This window comes from Cajanus cajan, chromosome 11 (genome assembly GCF_000230855.2).
Source record: "Cajanus cajan strain Asha chromosome 11, NIPB_CcT2T_4, whole genome shotgun sequence".
Lineage (NCBI taxonomy): Eukaryota > Viridiplantae > Streptophyta > Magnoliopsida > Fabales > Fabaceae > Cajanus > Cajanus cajan.
The window spans coordinates 596,022-610,120 of NC_138527.1; the positions used below are offsets into that span (position 1 = coordinate 596,022).

Genomic DNA, 14,099 nt, shown 5'->3' on the forward strand with positions numbered 1-14,099 from the left:
TTATATTATATTATATAAAATTACTTTAATAACGTTATTTTTCAAATACAGTAGCTAGATCTAATATCGAGTTACACCACTACTATGTATCAAGTGATTTATAACAATCATTCCTTAAAATATTAAAGGATTTCATTAAAATGTTAGTTTAAATAGAAGAGGTATAGAAACCAACCAATTTGTTTCCTGCTGGGGATAAACGAACTGAAAATGAATCTAACTCAACCCAGCCTTCGTTGTTACCCTACCCTCCAGCAGTTACCAATCCCCCCCACCTTCCTCCTTCGTGTTATTAAAAGACCAAAAATTTGTTTAATCAACCATTCCTCGTCTTCTCAAGACAGAGCAGACACGCAAAAAGCATAATTTATCGCCCGTGGTGAAATCTTTAGTCAACGGAGATTTTCAATTTAAGCAAATAAAATATCATAATGATTGAATTCAGATCATCGAATTCACGTCCATAAATGCCGATACAATCCCCCAAAAGCACATACAGTAGCATACAAATACCAGCAATCGGGACAGTCCACAAACACACAAGACCTCTACTCAAAAGTGTCATCATCATCGTCAGGAAGGGGTTGACTAGCAGCTGCAGCAAGCTCAGCTTCATGCCTGCAAAAGCCACCAATACATAAATATAGGAAATCTAAAATGAACAATTCCAATCGAATGGGCACAATAATACTTCAAGACCTTTATGAAACAAGCATTGTGTTGTGTGCACCCTTTTTAATATACATGAATGGGATGGATGAAGGGTCAACTAATTCACTTTGTTTGGATGTTTAAGTTGGCAGAGCCGCAGAGTAGGGAGACTGAATATGGGAAACAGTATTCATTCTCCATGCTTAATTAAAAACTAGGTCTTCCCCTACCTTACACAGTTACACCCCCTATTATTATGGATAGTGACAATTCAGTTTTAGAAAGCATTTTTTTAATTCCAAATGCAACTTCGCAAATGCAATATGTCGTTTTCCTATCATGTCAGCCATAAATCAAGCACAAGGTTGATGGAATTGGAGAAAACAATATAGTTCTCGACAGATAGCTTACTGTTGTTGGGCAGCTAAATCAATTTGAACTTCAGGTGGAGCCAATGCAGGAGATTCTACAAAGTGCAAGTTAGGATCGCTGCAAAATTGACACAAGCAGAATAATAAGTTAATGTCCTTTTTAGAAGTTTGATGTGTTCTGACTTGTGCATAAATTATGCAGTAGAAACTAGTGGCGCTACCCTGCAAGTTTCCTGGCCAAATACAGGAAAGGCTTTTCAAAGTTGTAGTTGCTCTTAGCAGATATCTCATAGTACTGCAAATTCTTCTTCCTGTGGAAAGTAACCTGCTTTGCCTTCACTTGCCTGTTCTTGACATCAACCTTGTTACCGCAGAGAACAATCGGGATATTCTCACAGACCCTGAAAAAATCCGTTGGGCAGATATTACCCATGATGTCAATATAAACAACATACAGCCAAATAATTAGAGACATATTCAAGTACGAACCGACAAAGATCACGGTGCCATGTAGGGACATTTTTGTATGTCAGACGAGCAGTAACATCAAACATGATAATTGCACATTGCCCATGGATACTGCAAACACAATATTACTAGCATTAGACAAAGAGCAGACTAGAGGCATAAGGAAAGTTGAAAATTGTTCGTATTACAGAAGAATAATAGACTCTACTCGAGCAGAAATTTCCAGCGGAACAAGTAAAATATTTCATAACAGTTTTGAAATTCTAGAATATCTATATATCTAACAAAGTCATCCTAGAAGAAATAAGACTAAAAAGGCAACTGCCATACACCATCAACTCTGATATAAAACCTATGGAATCAAACGGCTATGCCTATAACTTTTGCCGACAAATAACCAATTATACATTTTAATAGCCATGAAAAACAACTTGAGAGTGAAAACCTATGTTAAGCTAGTGTCATAACAAACGGAATCTGTTAAGCGAAAAATTGAGACCAGATGACTTACTAATATCCATCTCTGAGGCCACCAAACTTCTCCTGTCCAGCAGTATCCCAGCAGTAGAATCGAATCTTTCCACAGTTTGTGAAAAAGTCCAATGGGTGAACTTCCACGCCGATGGTTGCTGTTTTGGACAAGCAGTATCGAGAAAAAGAATAAAATCAGAGGTGGAACAAGATGAGCATTAAGGCACACAATCATGTCCTTAGTTAAAAATAAACCTTACGTTCATATTTCTTCTCGAATTCCCCAGTGAGATGCCTTTTCACAAAAGTTGTCTTTCCTGCGAATGTTCAACACAATAATAAAGTTCATATGCCAACGCATAACCTACATCGTCACGGAATTGACATAACCATTGCTGAAAAATTCACAAGAAAAGATGACCTGTGCCACCATCACCGACGATTACGAGCTTGAAACTGGGATAATCCACGGTTTGCTGATTGGGCAAAGCCTGCAACACGAAAGATAAAGGGTAAATCGAACGCCTGAGTAGAATTGAAAAGCAAGTGTTGAAATTGAAAGAGAAGAACATACCATGAAATGGTGAGTAAATCGATCCTGCGTTGGGCTGAAGACAATAGCAAGTTATCTAAGAGAACTAGTACGAAAGAGCAAACAACCAAGCCAGGGTTTATATCAGAAGGGTTTCAAGTTCCGTGATTTGAATGAACGCTTACGCGTCAACCTAACGCTATCGCAACTCTATACACCCGTTTTTTTCAAGTAAACTTGTAAGCAGCTAAGGCATCTTCTATTTTCTTTTGTATAAGTTTTTTTTATTTAGGGGGGTGTATTGGATTAGGATTTTAAAGGACTTTTTTAGTTAAAAAAAATCTTGCGGATTTTAAAAGATTTTGCAGGATTTTCATGACTTTTAAGATTTTGCAAGATTCTACAAGACTTAAAATCAGGATTTTAATGGATTCTGCAAGACTTTTAAATTAGGATTTTAATGGATTCTGTGGGATTTTGTGGAGTTTTGACATTTGATAAGATTTAAAAAAAATTATACATTCAAATTTAAAAAGAGTCAAAGATAAAAATAATAAATAAAAAAAATAATGTCTAGATAAATAATAATAATAATTCTCTATAATATTCTATCCTCTTTTTATAGCATCCACTATCAATTGTAACAATTCATCGGAATCATCCTTAATCCAAGCTTCATAGTTTTCTTTCTCTTTTCATTTTTCTTTATTATTTCCTTGTGAATCTCCCATTTGAATTACTAAAACAATATATGTTAAAAAATAGTTATATAAATAATTACGGATAATAGACAAAATCAATAAAATTATATTATTATTTTTAGAAGCACACCATCATACAAGATCGAATATATTTTTGCTATCCAAATGGATCAAATACCTCAGTTATTATAAAAAAAATGTAAAAACGAAAATATAGAAACATAAGATAATTTTTTATATAAAAAAATTAGTATATTCGATACTGAAAAAATATTTAGATATATATTTTTTTTTATATAAACAGAAGTATTTAGATATAGAGAATATATATATATATATATATATATATATATATATATATGATAATTTTTAACGATATTTATAAATATAAATTATTCTAACAAATATTTTAACAATATTTTCTTTTTTAAAACATAAGTTAATGAAGGCATAAATCCTAAACCCTAAAAAATTGGATATTGCAATGTCTTATGTTAATTTTATTTTTTTAAAATATAAAAAATCTTAATTTCATAATATAAAAATAAAAAAGAAAAATTCATAGTAAAAAAAATAAAATAATTGTTGAGTCATAAAAGGAGGAGGGATAAGAGTAACAAATTCAAGGGAAAGAGAGAATTCGCAATTTTTATGCTAAGAGGGTTCTTCCCCCTACTAAGATCCATTTTTATCTCATTCTACTCACAGAAACCCTAACAAATTCATCTTTTATATATATATATATATATATATATATATATATATATATATATATATATATATATATATATATATATATTGTTGAGATTATAATATCAATTTCATCTTTCACCTTTTTCTTTTCTTAACGTGTGTCATAAAAAAAATTACCACTTAAAAGTTAAAATTTCAAGTATTTTTTTGTGTTATATAAAGGAACAAATTCAACTACATAGAATAAAATAAAGTAAGTCAATTAAAGAGAACGAACAGAAAAATAAAACAAGTCAATGACACTATCATTTACATATTAGAGTTTCACAAAATAGGAGAATGGTATGAGAATAGTATTATATATGAGCAATGAACAATAGTGTAGTATTATTAGTAGAGAAAAAATGGAGAAGACAGGAGCATAGAAAAAAAAGATGAAAAACTCACTTGAAAATTCTTAAAACACTCGAAAAATCATTTCAAACAATCCTTCAAAATCCGATGGGTTTGGATGGGATTGTTTTATGAATCTGGTATTTATAGATAACACTAGAAAGTCTTTCAAAATCCCTCTCACACAACAATCCTTTAAAATCCTTAAATTTTTTAATACCAATGGATTGTTTTTAAGTTGTAAAAAATCTCAAATGAATACCAGTGGATTTTAATGGACTCTTTAAAAAATCCTAAAAATCCATATGAAATACCATTGGATTGTTTTTAAGTGACATAAAATCCTGATTGAATACCAATGGACTTTTTTACTCAAAAAAAGTCTTTTAAAATCCTACGAAATCCTAAACCAATACACCCCCCTTATTTTCATTATGGAGGAATTTGAGAGGTATTAAATAGGTAAACAATCCCATCCAATTTTAGTTTTTAGTTGTTTGCATTAGTAAGAATGAGGATTTGAATCTTAAATATTTGATTAAATGATATGAGTCATTCCTCGCTCCTACTAATTCAAGTTTTTACATATAAGTTATATGAAATAAAATTTTGATGAAAGAAATTTATAAATAATTATGGGTTATATATATTTTTAATTATTTAAATTTTAAAGTAAATATATTTTTAATCTTTCAAATTTAAAATTAATTTTTTTATTTTTTAAAATATTTTTTAAAAGAATTTATTTTAATCATTATATTCAAATTTTGTTAAAAAATCTATTAAATATTATCACATAAAATCTACTAACTAGTGTTCTTATTAAATGAAAAAATCACATTAAACTTAGTTTGTATTACATAATTGCGTCAATATGTCACTTTCAGATATATTATTGATGACTAGAGAAATTAAAATATTTTTTTTTAAGTTATAGAAATTAATAATTTTAAATTTGAAAGACAAAAAAAATTATCCTAAATTTGAAAGACTAAATATATTTAAGTCATAATTTATTTATACTCATTATATATTATTAGAGTGATTGAAAAAACTTTAAAAAATAATTTATGGATAGTTTATAAGATGTCTTGAACTTATTTTGATAAGTTGTTTAGTACACTTTATGCAGAAACTTATTGATAAATATATGTACTCAATCTTTTAATCCATAATTACTAGAATCATAAATATTCCATATGAATGATTAAATTTGTATGGTTGATAATAAATGATTTTAAGAATGTTTATAAATTTTTCGCATGAATTCAATTATTTATAGACACATAATTTAGCGAACCTAAATCTAATTATATATGAACCCAACCTACTAATTGCAAGTCTAAAGTTTAAAAAAGTTTTTCTTCCTAATGAGAAATTTCACTCAAGTGTAGAGACAAAAACTTCAAATGCACTTTTCAACCTCAAAATGCTTAGATTTGCTTTGACTTGTGAGAAAAACTTTTGTAGATCTTTGTCTAAGTTTTGCAAGGAAACTAAAATTATTGAATTTCGAGTTAGATAGCTCAAGATATGACAAACATAAGACAATGTGTCAAAGTGGGGAAATTACAAAAACTAATTAGAATTTAGAATTAAAACTAATAAAGCTAACTAAAGTGAATCACAATCAAATTACCAATTAAAGACACTCAAAAAGGTCAAATGAGCCCAATACGATGCATAAAAGGATTTATCAAATATGATCTATCAAATAGCCCTACACTTAATCTATTGCACTTGGGACAAAACTCATTGAAAGTATGAACAACTTTAAACAATCTATTATGTAACGTAGTAGTTTTTTTTTTCAGAAGTCCCAAAAGCCCAGTATGGGTGATTCAGTAGCCCAGAACGGGTCGTTTCCAAACTGGAACAAGCCATTCCAAATTACTGAATTGACCTATAGAATGTAGTTGACAACGGGCCGTTCCGGAGGGAGTACGGGTCGTTCTGGATGGAGAACGGGCCGTTCTGGATGAATTCCAGAACGGGCCGTTCTGCATGTAAATTTTGTATGTGATGAAAGGGTGCAGAACGGGCCGTTCCGGATTCGGAACAGGCCGTTCTGGCCACTCCGGAACTTCTATAAATAGGGGTTAGTGGTTGAGGAGAAAGTGAAGTTTTTAGAGAGAAGTTTTAGAAAGAAAGACTCTGGGTCTGTGAGCTCCTTTCTCTCCCAAATTTTTCTGTATGATTCCTTTTCTCCTCTAGATCACTAATGCCTTCTGTCTTTTCTTGAAATTCAGATTAGGAAGCTTGCTTTGGGAGGATTGAAGTTTTGGGTTGAGCTTTGGAAGGGAATTCTACTTCTTCTCAGTTATTGGCTATTTTGAGCCAATCTTCAAGTGAGGGAAGCTAGAATGTAGGTTGTTTAATTTCAGGAGAGTTAGGGAAGCTTTATGCATGGTGTTCTTTTGTTGAAATAGTTGAGTTGTTGGGTGCTTAAGTTGATTCATGTTGTTTATGTGTAAGTTGACATGATAGATGAATTTTAGATATGTTGTATATTGCTGAAATTGTTTATAAAGTTGTTAAGTTGCGATAAGTTGATATTGTAATTACTATAGTTGTTTAATTAAGTTGTTTGCATGTTGTTAAAATTATTAAAGTTGTATAGTTGTATGATTGAATAAGAAGTTGTCAAGCTGGTATTTAATGCCTATTGTTGTATTGTTGTAAGTTGTCTATTGTTGTTAAGATGCCTATTGTTGTAAAGTTGTTAAGATGTCTATTGCTAAAAAGTTGTATGTTGTTTAAGTTGTTAAGCTGATTAAGCTGTGATGATGAGTTGTTGATCACTAGGACTAGGGGAGATGTTTTCGAAGTTGCTCATCTCATTGTGTGGATTGAGATACTTGTGGTACTCTGAGAGCCTAATTTGTTGAAAAACCCTCCTTGGAAAGTTGTCCCTTGGAGTGGATGTTGTGTTGTTCTCCTCTAGGACTTATTTGATCTCGTGTGTGGGCAAGATGTTTATTGTTGTAAAGTTGAAAAGTTGGGGACATATGGTGAAGATATATGTCCTATGTTGAGATACATAGTACTAAGGTGTTACGTTGAAAGTTGTTTTAAAGTTGAATCCCTTAGTACTGTGTGGGCGACATGGAAATAATCGATCCATGTCATGGTTGAATGACCAATTTGAGTAAGGTATCAAGTTAGAGATGTAGTCTTTGACTATGTACTGGAGGGTGCGTGGTACTTGAAGGACAGTGTGTGGGCTAACTCCACATGTGGATTGGTGATGCTAGCCAAGGTTGTGGTAGGCTCATACCCAAACCCTTCTGTCCTGACAATAGTACTGGACCTCCGAGTCTAAGTGGCACACCTGAGCAATCGCCTATTATTGTCTATACCTGGTTTTCTTCGGAGTTTCTAAAGTTGTTCTATACCTGACCTGGTTGAGATAAGTCAAATGCTAGATTCAGTAGGGTTTATGCCACCTAGACTGCTCAACCTCAGTTGTTGGAGATCTCCCAGTTGTATATGCGTGACGACGCATTAAATATTAAGTTGTATATTGTTGTTGTTGTTGCTGTATTAAAGTTGCTTCTAAGTTGTATGAATGAGTTGGGTTTTTATGTTGAACTGTATGGTCGTTTGTGCTGATGTCTGATATGCATTAATATCTATCAGGAGATGCATTTATTGCATGATTGTTAATATGATGATTGTGTGGTATAGACTATTGTCTATACTTGTATGATTGATTTTTGAACTCTAGCTTGCCCTTCTGTTTCCATGTGGTGGAACTGTGATGATCATACTTGGTATGGGAGCAGGTCAAGACTAGCTTGGAGTTGAGGTGTCTGCTGCGAGACGGGGTGTTTTGATCCTCGTGTTAGAGTTACCATTTTGGATAACAGTTTTGTCTGTGCTTGACCGGCACTAAGAAATATTATTTTTGGGATGACTGTATATATATGGAGTTTTATTTTATAAACAGAAACTTAGTTATTTTCATTTTATTTGTACATGTATGTATGAGTTATTCAGCTTAATATTTCTCTTAATTTCACTAGCAGTAGTGCGATTCCACTAAGTGTAGAGACCATGGCGGGTCGTTACATATTAGCTCATTTATAACATTTAAATCAACCAAAGGAAACAAGTCAAATTAAAGAATGATCCAAAAATGATAGATTTCTCTCAAGATAGTGTTTAACTCTCAACTCTCATGTATTTTGGTTTGTATTTATACTCTAGCACCTCATGCAAACTAGCACTATTAAGCTTTGACTAGCCTTTAGTTTTAACAACTTTAAACACATGCAATTAAAGATCAAAATGACTTTTCTTTAACTTATAATGTGGTAGAGGTAAAGGTGGGATATGAGAAAGGTTTTTAAGTTACAAAACTAAAGAGAAAAGAGGAGCATTGGGACTTGAACTAAATAAGCATTGTACCTATCTAAGGGCACACTCGTAATCTTCTGGTTGTTTGAGGGTCGAATGAGAGCTTCGTGTGAGTGCTTCAAAGGGGGGAGGTACCTACAAAAGGCACTTCAACGCTCAAGTCAAGACAAACACGAATATCGATAGCAATAAATGAACAGTGATTTTACCTTGAGATGTGAACTATTTATACTGACATATATAGGCCCTGCATTTGGTGGGCCTCCTCTGTGATTTGCCAAATTAGGTAATCGGTGTTCATGATTATTCCCTTAATCCTATATTTATGCTAATTTAATCATGATCATCATGCTATCAAATTTGTGGGCTCCTCTTAGCCATCGGCCGAGCCGAGGGGTATGGGGTACCCGATAGACCTAAACACAAACATCGGCTCTCTCGACCGTTGGCCGAGCCGAGAGGTATAAAGTATGATGGTTGGGGATATGTTTTCGGTCTCGGCATAAGCCGAGCCGACATGATCTCCACTGATTGGATCAAAGCTAAATCCATCCCAATCGATGACACGACCGAGACGTCATGTCTCGGGCATATATGTCCCTATGGATTTAGTCGTATCGACGGTCGTATTGGCTGAGACAGCGTGATCGAACAAGTGTTATCTCGGCCCTTCTCCTGCTGAAGTGACCGAGACGTGGTGTATCACATGATCGTCTCCTACTTTTCGGTACAAGCATAAAAGCTACCCTATGTAAGATCTTTTTCTTTCCTTTTGATTCCTACTTTATTTATACCATAACTCCTTTTTCTTTTCATTTTTTTTTCATTTTATTTGCTGTTTTTCTTTTATTTAGTTTCTTTTCTTTCTTTGTTTCTTTTCTTTCTTTGTTTCTTTTCTTTCTTTCTTTTTTATTTTCTTTTCAAGCTAATGCCAAACAACTCAACAAGCATCAAAATATTTACAAAAGATTGGGGTTATACCCACACACTTATTTAGAACCCATTCTCAAAAGTAATTTCAAAAATCCTATAATCCCTAAAGTTAGGATGCTTCATGATTTTTCACTTTAAGGCTTGTAATGAGTTACAAAATCAAAGGAAGGGTTAGATAGATTCAAAGGGAATAACAAAGGGATAAGCACAAGGTAAATAAATTTGGCTAGTAGCTTATAAAGAAAGAAAAGGCATAAATCATTTCAATAACACATGTAAAACAAGAGACATAAGAAAGAGTTGAAACAAAACCTAGAGTAACTAGCATCATGAGTACAATCATACAACAAAGAAGAAATTTTGCATGGTGTAATGTAATCCATCTATCAAATAAGGCTCAAAATCTCACAATGTAATTATTTTATCACTAATGAATCATATTTAATTTTTCCAAGTCAACTCACTATACTAAAAATGCAAAAAGAATCGATATCAATTTATGCTTAACAAAAAATGATGCAGGTTTCACAATTCATATATTTAGAATTTTTTTAAATAAAGTATGACTTTTTATTATTATATAGAATTGAAAACATTTTTTTTATACATGCAGTAAAGCAAAAAAATATAGAAATAGTAAAAAATAGAAAACATAACATATAAAAGAATACAAAAAAAAAACAACAACAAACACGGCATACAAAAACAAAAAATAGAAATAAATACAACATATAGAAACAAAACAACATACAAAAACATAAAATAGATATAGATAGAGAAAATGGAAATAAAATATAGAATACAAAAATACAAAATAGAAATAGATACAACAAGAAAAAACAAAAATAAAAATAAATACAAAAAATTACAAAAATTAATTAGAATTTATAATTAAAATCAATAAAGTCCAATAATGTGAATCACAACTAAATTACCAATTTAAAACACTTATAAAGGTCATGAACCCAATCTGATTCATAAAAAATGATGTATCAAATATGATCCATCAATAACATGTTTCGTTTCTCAAAGTTAAATCAAATTACAAATTTGTCATCATCAAAAAGGGAGAAGATTGTTGAGGCAAAGACAAATGAAAATCTATGTAACTTTAGTTTTAATGATAGCAAAGTCATGATTTTAATGGACTAATAATTTATCTAAGTCATTATAAGAAACATGTGCCCAAAGTAAATAAGACAAAAATATTTTTTTAAATAACTTATCTTCTATCAAGCATGTAAAAATTAACAAGTGTAACACTAAGGTTTATCTTCTAGTCGGGGTCTATATGTCCAACATCCAACATGTTAGACTAATGTTTACAGCTTATAGTGTACACAAGTCCAACGTTTATTTGAACATCTTCATGGTCGCTTACAACAAACCTTATAAACATTCAAATACAGTCGATGATAAATATTTTGATAACATGTGTAGAGCTATCCAAATGGGTTCTGGCTCACCTTATAAACGGGCCGAGCCGGGCCAAAAAAAAAGGAAGATTTTCATAATGGGTTAAAAATGTATCTTGGCCTACTTTCGACTCGGCCCACCACAATGGGTCGGGCTACCATCAATCCAATTGCACTCCCATCAACCCATCCAACTAACAACCCACTTAACACATTTATTATTATATATGTATTATTTTAATAAGATACTATTTTTTGTAGATAAAGATAAAGTTGATGTTAAACAACATAAAATTACTATAAATTTATCTACTTAAGTTTCCAATGAAGTTTAATATTAATGAATAATCACTTTCATGAAAGGATTTTTATTTTTTTGTTTTAATTGTTTAAAATTGTACTTTTTAATTTAAGTTTAATGTTGTATGCATGATACTTAGTTTAGCAATTTTTATTTTAGATTAGAGATTATTTTATATTGGAGTTTATTTTAAATTTTTTTTTTAAATCAGGTGGATTGATGGGCCGACTCGTTTAACCCATCAATTTGTGATGGGCCGGGCTGAGTTAAAAAATTTTACACATTAATATTGGTGGGTCGGATCTGGTCAACCCATTTAAAAAGTAGGTTGAGGTGGGTAAGCCAAATGAGTCAAACTAACCCGTTTTAACAGCTTTAAACATGTGTTAGTTATAAATGTTTGTACGTTGTATTTTCTCTTTTATATATATGTGCAAAATATTAAGCCTCAAATGTATGATAAAGTAATATTAGCATTATTGTAAACTTTTTTTTTAATTAAAATCAATTTTTAATTCTTAAATTTTAAAAACACTAAAAACATTATTTTACCTTTTTTTTCTATAAGTTGCAGATGACATGTAATAACGTAAAATATCACCTTATTTCTTATACTATAAAACTATTATATTGTAATCTTTCTATATGAATTGAATGTCTGCAACATCGAAGAAAGAAGGATTGACATGCACAATATTACAATTCGAACATATGAATTAATCATAACTTACGTATAACGCGGATTAATTCATATTTCCTAAATAAATCATAATGTCCTTTAATCCCCATCGCTTAAATACAGCACAGCACGGTTATCTCCAGTCTAGAAATTATCCAATCACAACAGAAACTAGATTTTGGCCACTTAAACCGTCAGAAACTAGGTTACGTACACTTAACATTGCTTAGAATTACTTTACCATTATTTTTATATACAATATCTAGATCTAATACCGAATTACACCACTATTATATTAAGTGATTTATGACACTGATACCTAATAATATAAAATGATTTCTTTATACCTGTTAGTTTAAATAGAAGAACAATAGAAACTATGAATGATAAAAACACCCGCACCCGCAAGTATATGCAGATAAAATCTGTTACAGATAATAAATAGATAGATTAATTGAGTATCTGTAGATAGTGGGAACAGATAATTTTTTACCCGTTTATAAATGGGACGGGGTCGGATATGATGATATCTATACCAGCGGATAGCCATTTAATATTTCTTAAATATCCTAATTATTTTTATACCACATAACCCTAAAATTACACTCTCATCTTATTTTCTTACAAAAGTTAGATTGATGAAATTACCAACATATGTTAAGCATGTTATAGAATTATGTTGAATATAATTTAATTAATTTTCTAGCTTTGATTATTGGACCAATAAAATTTATGTATTTTAAGTTATTTACTTTCGTTTGAAATTATGAAATTGAATTATTGTAACTTTGTGATGAGATTTTAATTTACTTGTAAGATTGATGTATTTTAAGTTACTCCCTCTGTTTTTTTTTTTCATAGTCGTTTAAGGTTTTGCACGAAATTTAAGGAAATCATTGATATTTTAGTTTTCAAAAATATTTATTACTTACTTTCCTATTTTACCCTTCATTTTTTTTTTTTGCATTTTTTAGACTGTTGAACTACTCCATTAAATAGTTGTCCCTTTTTTTTATTTTTTTATAGTATTTTGTTGGAAACATATTGCTCTTATAAATGTACATTAACTTTATATGAGTAGTTGGAGAAAAATTAGGTAGACATTAAAAATAAATACACACATTGTTCAGGAAACATGTATTAATTATCAAGAGTAAAAATGGAAGAAAAAAATTAATAACTCATTGATTTTAGTAATATGACAATGAAAAAAAAACAACAAACTCTGACAAAACGACTATGAAAAAAAAACGGAGAGAGTATTATCTTACATTTTTATTATTATTTGAACAAAATTAACGTTAAATACAAGTTCAAAATTAACATTGAATTTTTATTTTTAATATTTCAATGATATTAAATATAAACTTAAAATTATTTATAATATAATTTTTTTAATTTCTTAAAAAAATTATAAATATCCATGAATATCAATGGATACCCGTGAGTATTTAAAAAATTCATGGATATCCGTTTAATGAATACCCGCACGGATATAGCGTAAGTATGGAGCCAATTTTTATCTAATAGAACAGGGACAGGTTTATTATTACCCGTTCCCATGGGGCCATTGTCATCCCTAATAAAAACCAACGATTTGGTTTTCTGCCGGGGGATATCCGGTATGAATAGGATCGAACTCAACACAACCTAACTTTCAGCAGTCAGTAATCCCCCCTCCGTAACGCCCGTATATTAAAAGACCAAAAATATGTTAAAACCATGACAGTTGAACCAAATAATATATCGGAAGACCTATTTTTTGACATAAATATATAATAGCATATAAGTCTTAATACAAATAAAGATGCAAATAATAACAGCTACATGGCCAAAAGAAATGGATGCACACTTTAACAACAAAACCTCAAAAAAAAAAAAAAAAAAAAACCATTGTTGTTGCTGCATAAGTGCATATAACAGTGGCTGTTTGCTGCTCTAATTCAGCAAGATAACCACCTAAAAAAAATATTAATGTGGTTGCTGCATAACAGTAGAAAACAGTGAATGTCAAAATGAACCACAAAAAGTGAAACCCATCAGGAGTATCACGTAAATTCTATTTGGAGGGAATAGATAGACACTCCCGCTCTCTTTTCCACTTGCTTTTCGAAAAAAAACTATTTTAAAGG

At 31.0% G+C, this 14,099-nt stretch overlaps 1 protein-coding gene across 2 annotated transcripts; it reads right to left on the reverse strand.

Annotated features, from left to right (window-relative positions):
- Positions 1-387: 387 nt before the first annotated feature.
- On the reverse strand, positions 388-2,695 carry LOC109815993 (GTP-binding nuclear protein Ran-3). 2 transcript variants are annotated; one of them, XM_083066688.1, is made up of 8 exons: positions 2,536-2,695; positions 2,392-2,452; positions 2,222-2,278; positions 2,002-2,119; positions 1,512-1,601; positions 1,244-1,423; positions 1,063-1,140; positions 388-618 (listed from the first exon to the last, which is right to left on the reverse strand). In XM_083066688.1, exons 1-8 carry the CDS (start codon positions 2,536-2,538, stop codon positions 549-551), a joined length of 657 nt encoding a protein of 218 aa, XP_082922814.1. In that variant the 5' UTR covers positions 2,539-2,695; the 3' UTR covers positions 388-548. The 2 variants fall into 2 exon arrangements, with proteins under 2 accessions (XP_082922814.1, XP_029130741.2); XM_029274908.2 differs by having other exon boundaries at positions 2,383-2,452; positions 2,536-2,694.
- Positions 2,696-14,099: the final 11,404 nt, after the last annotated feature.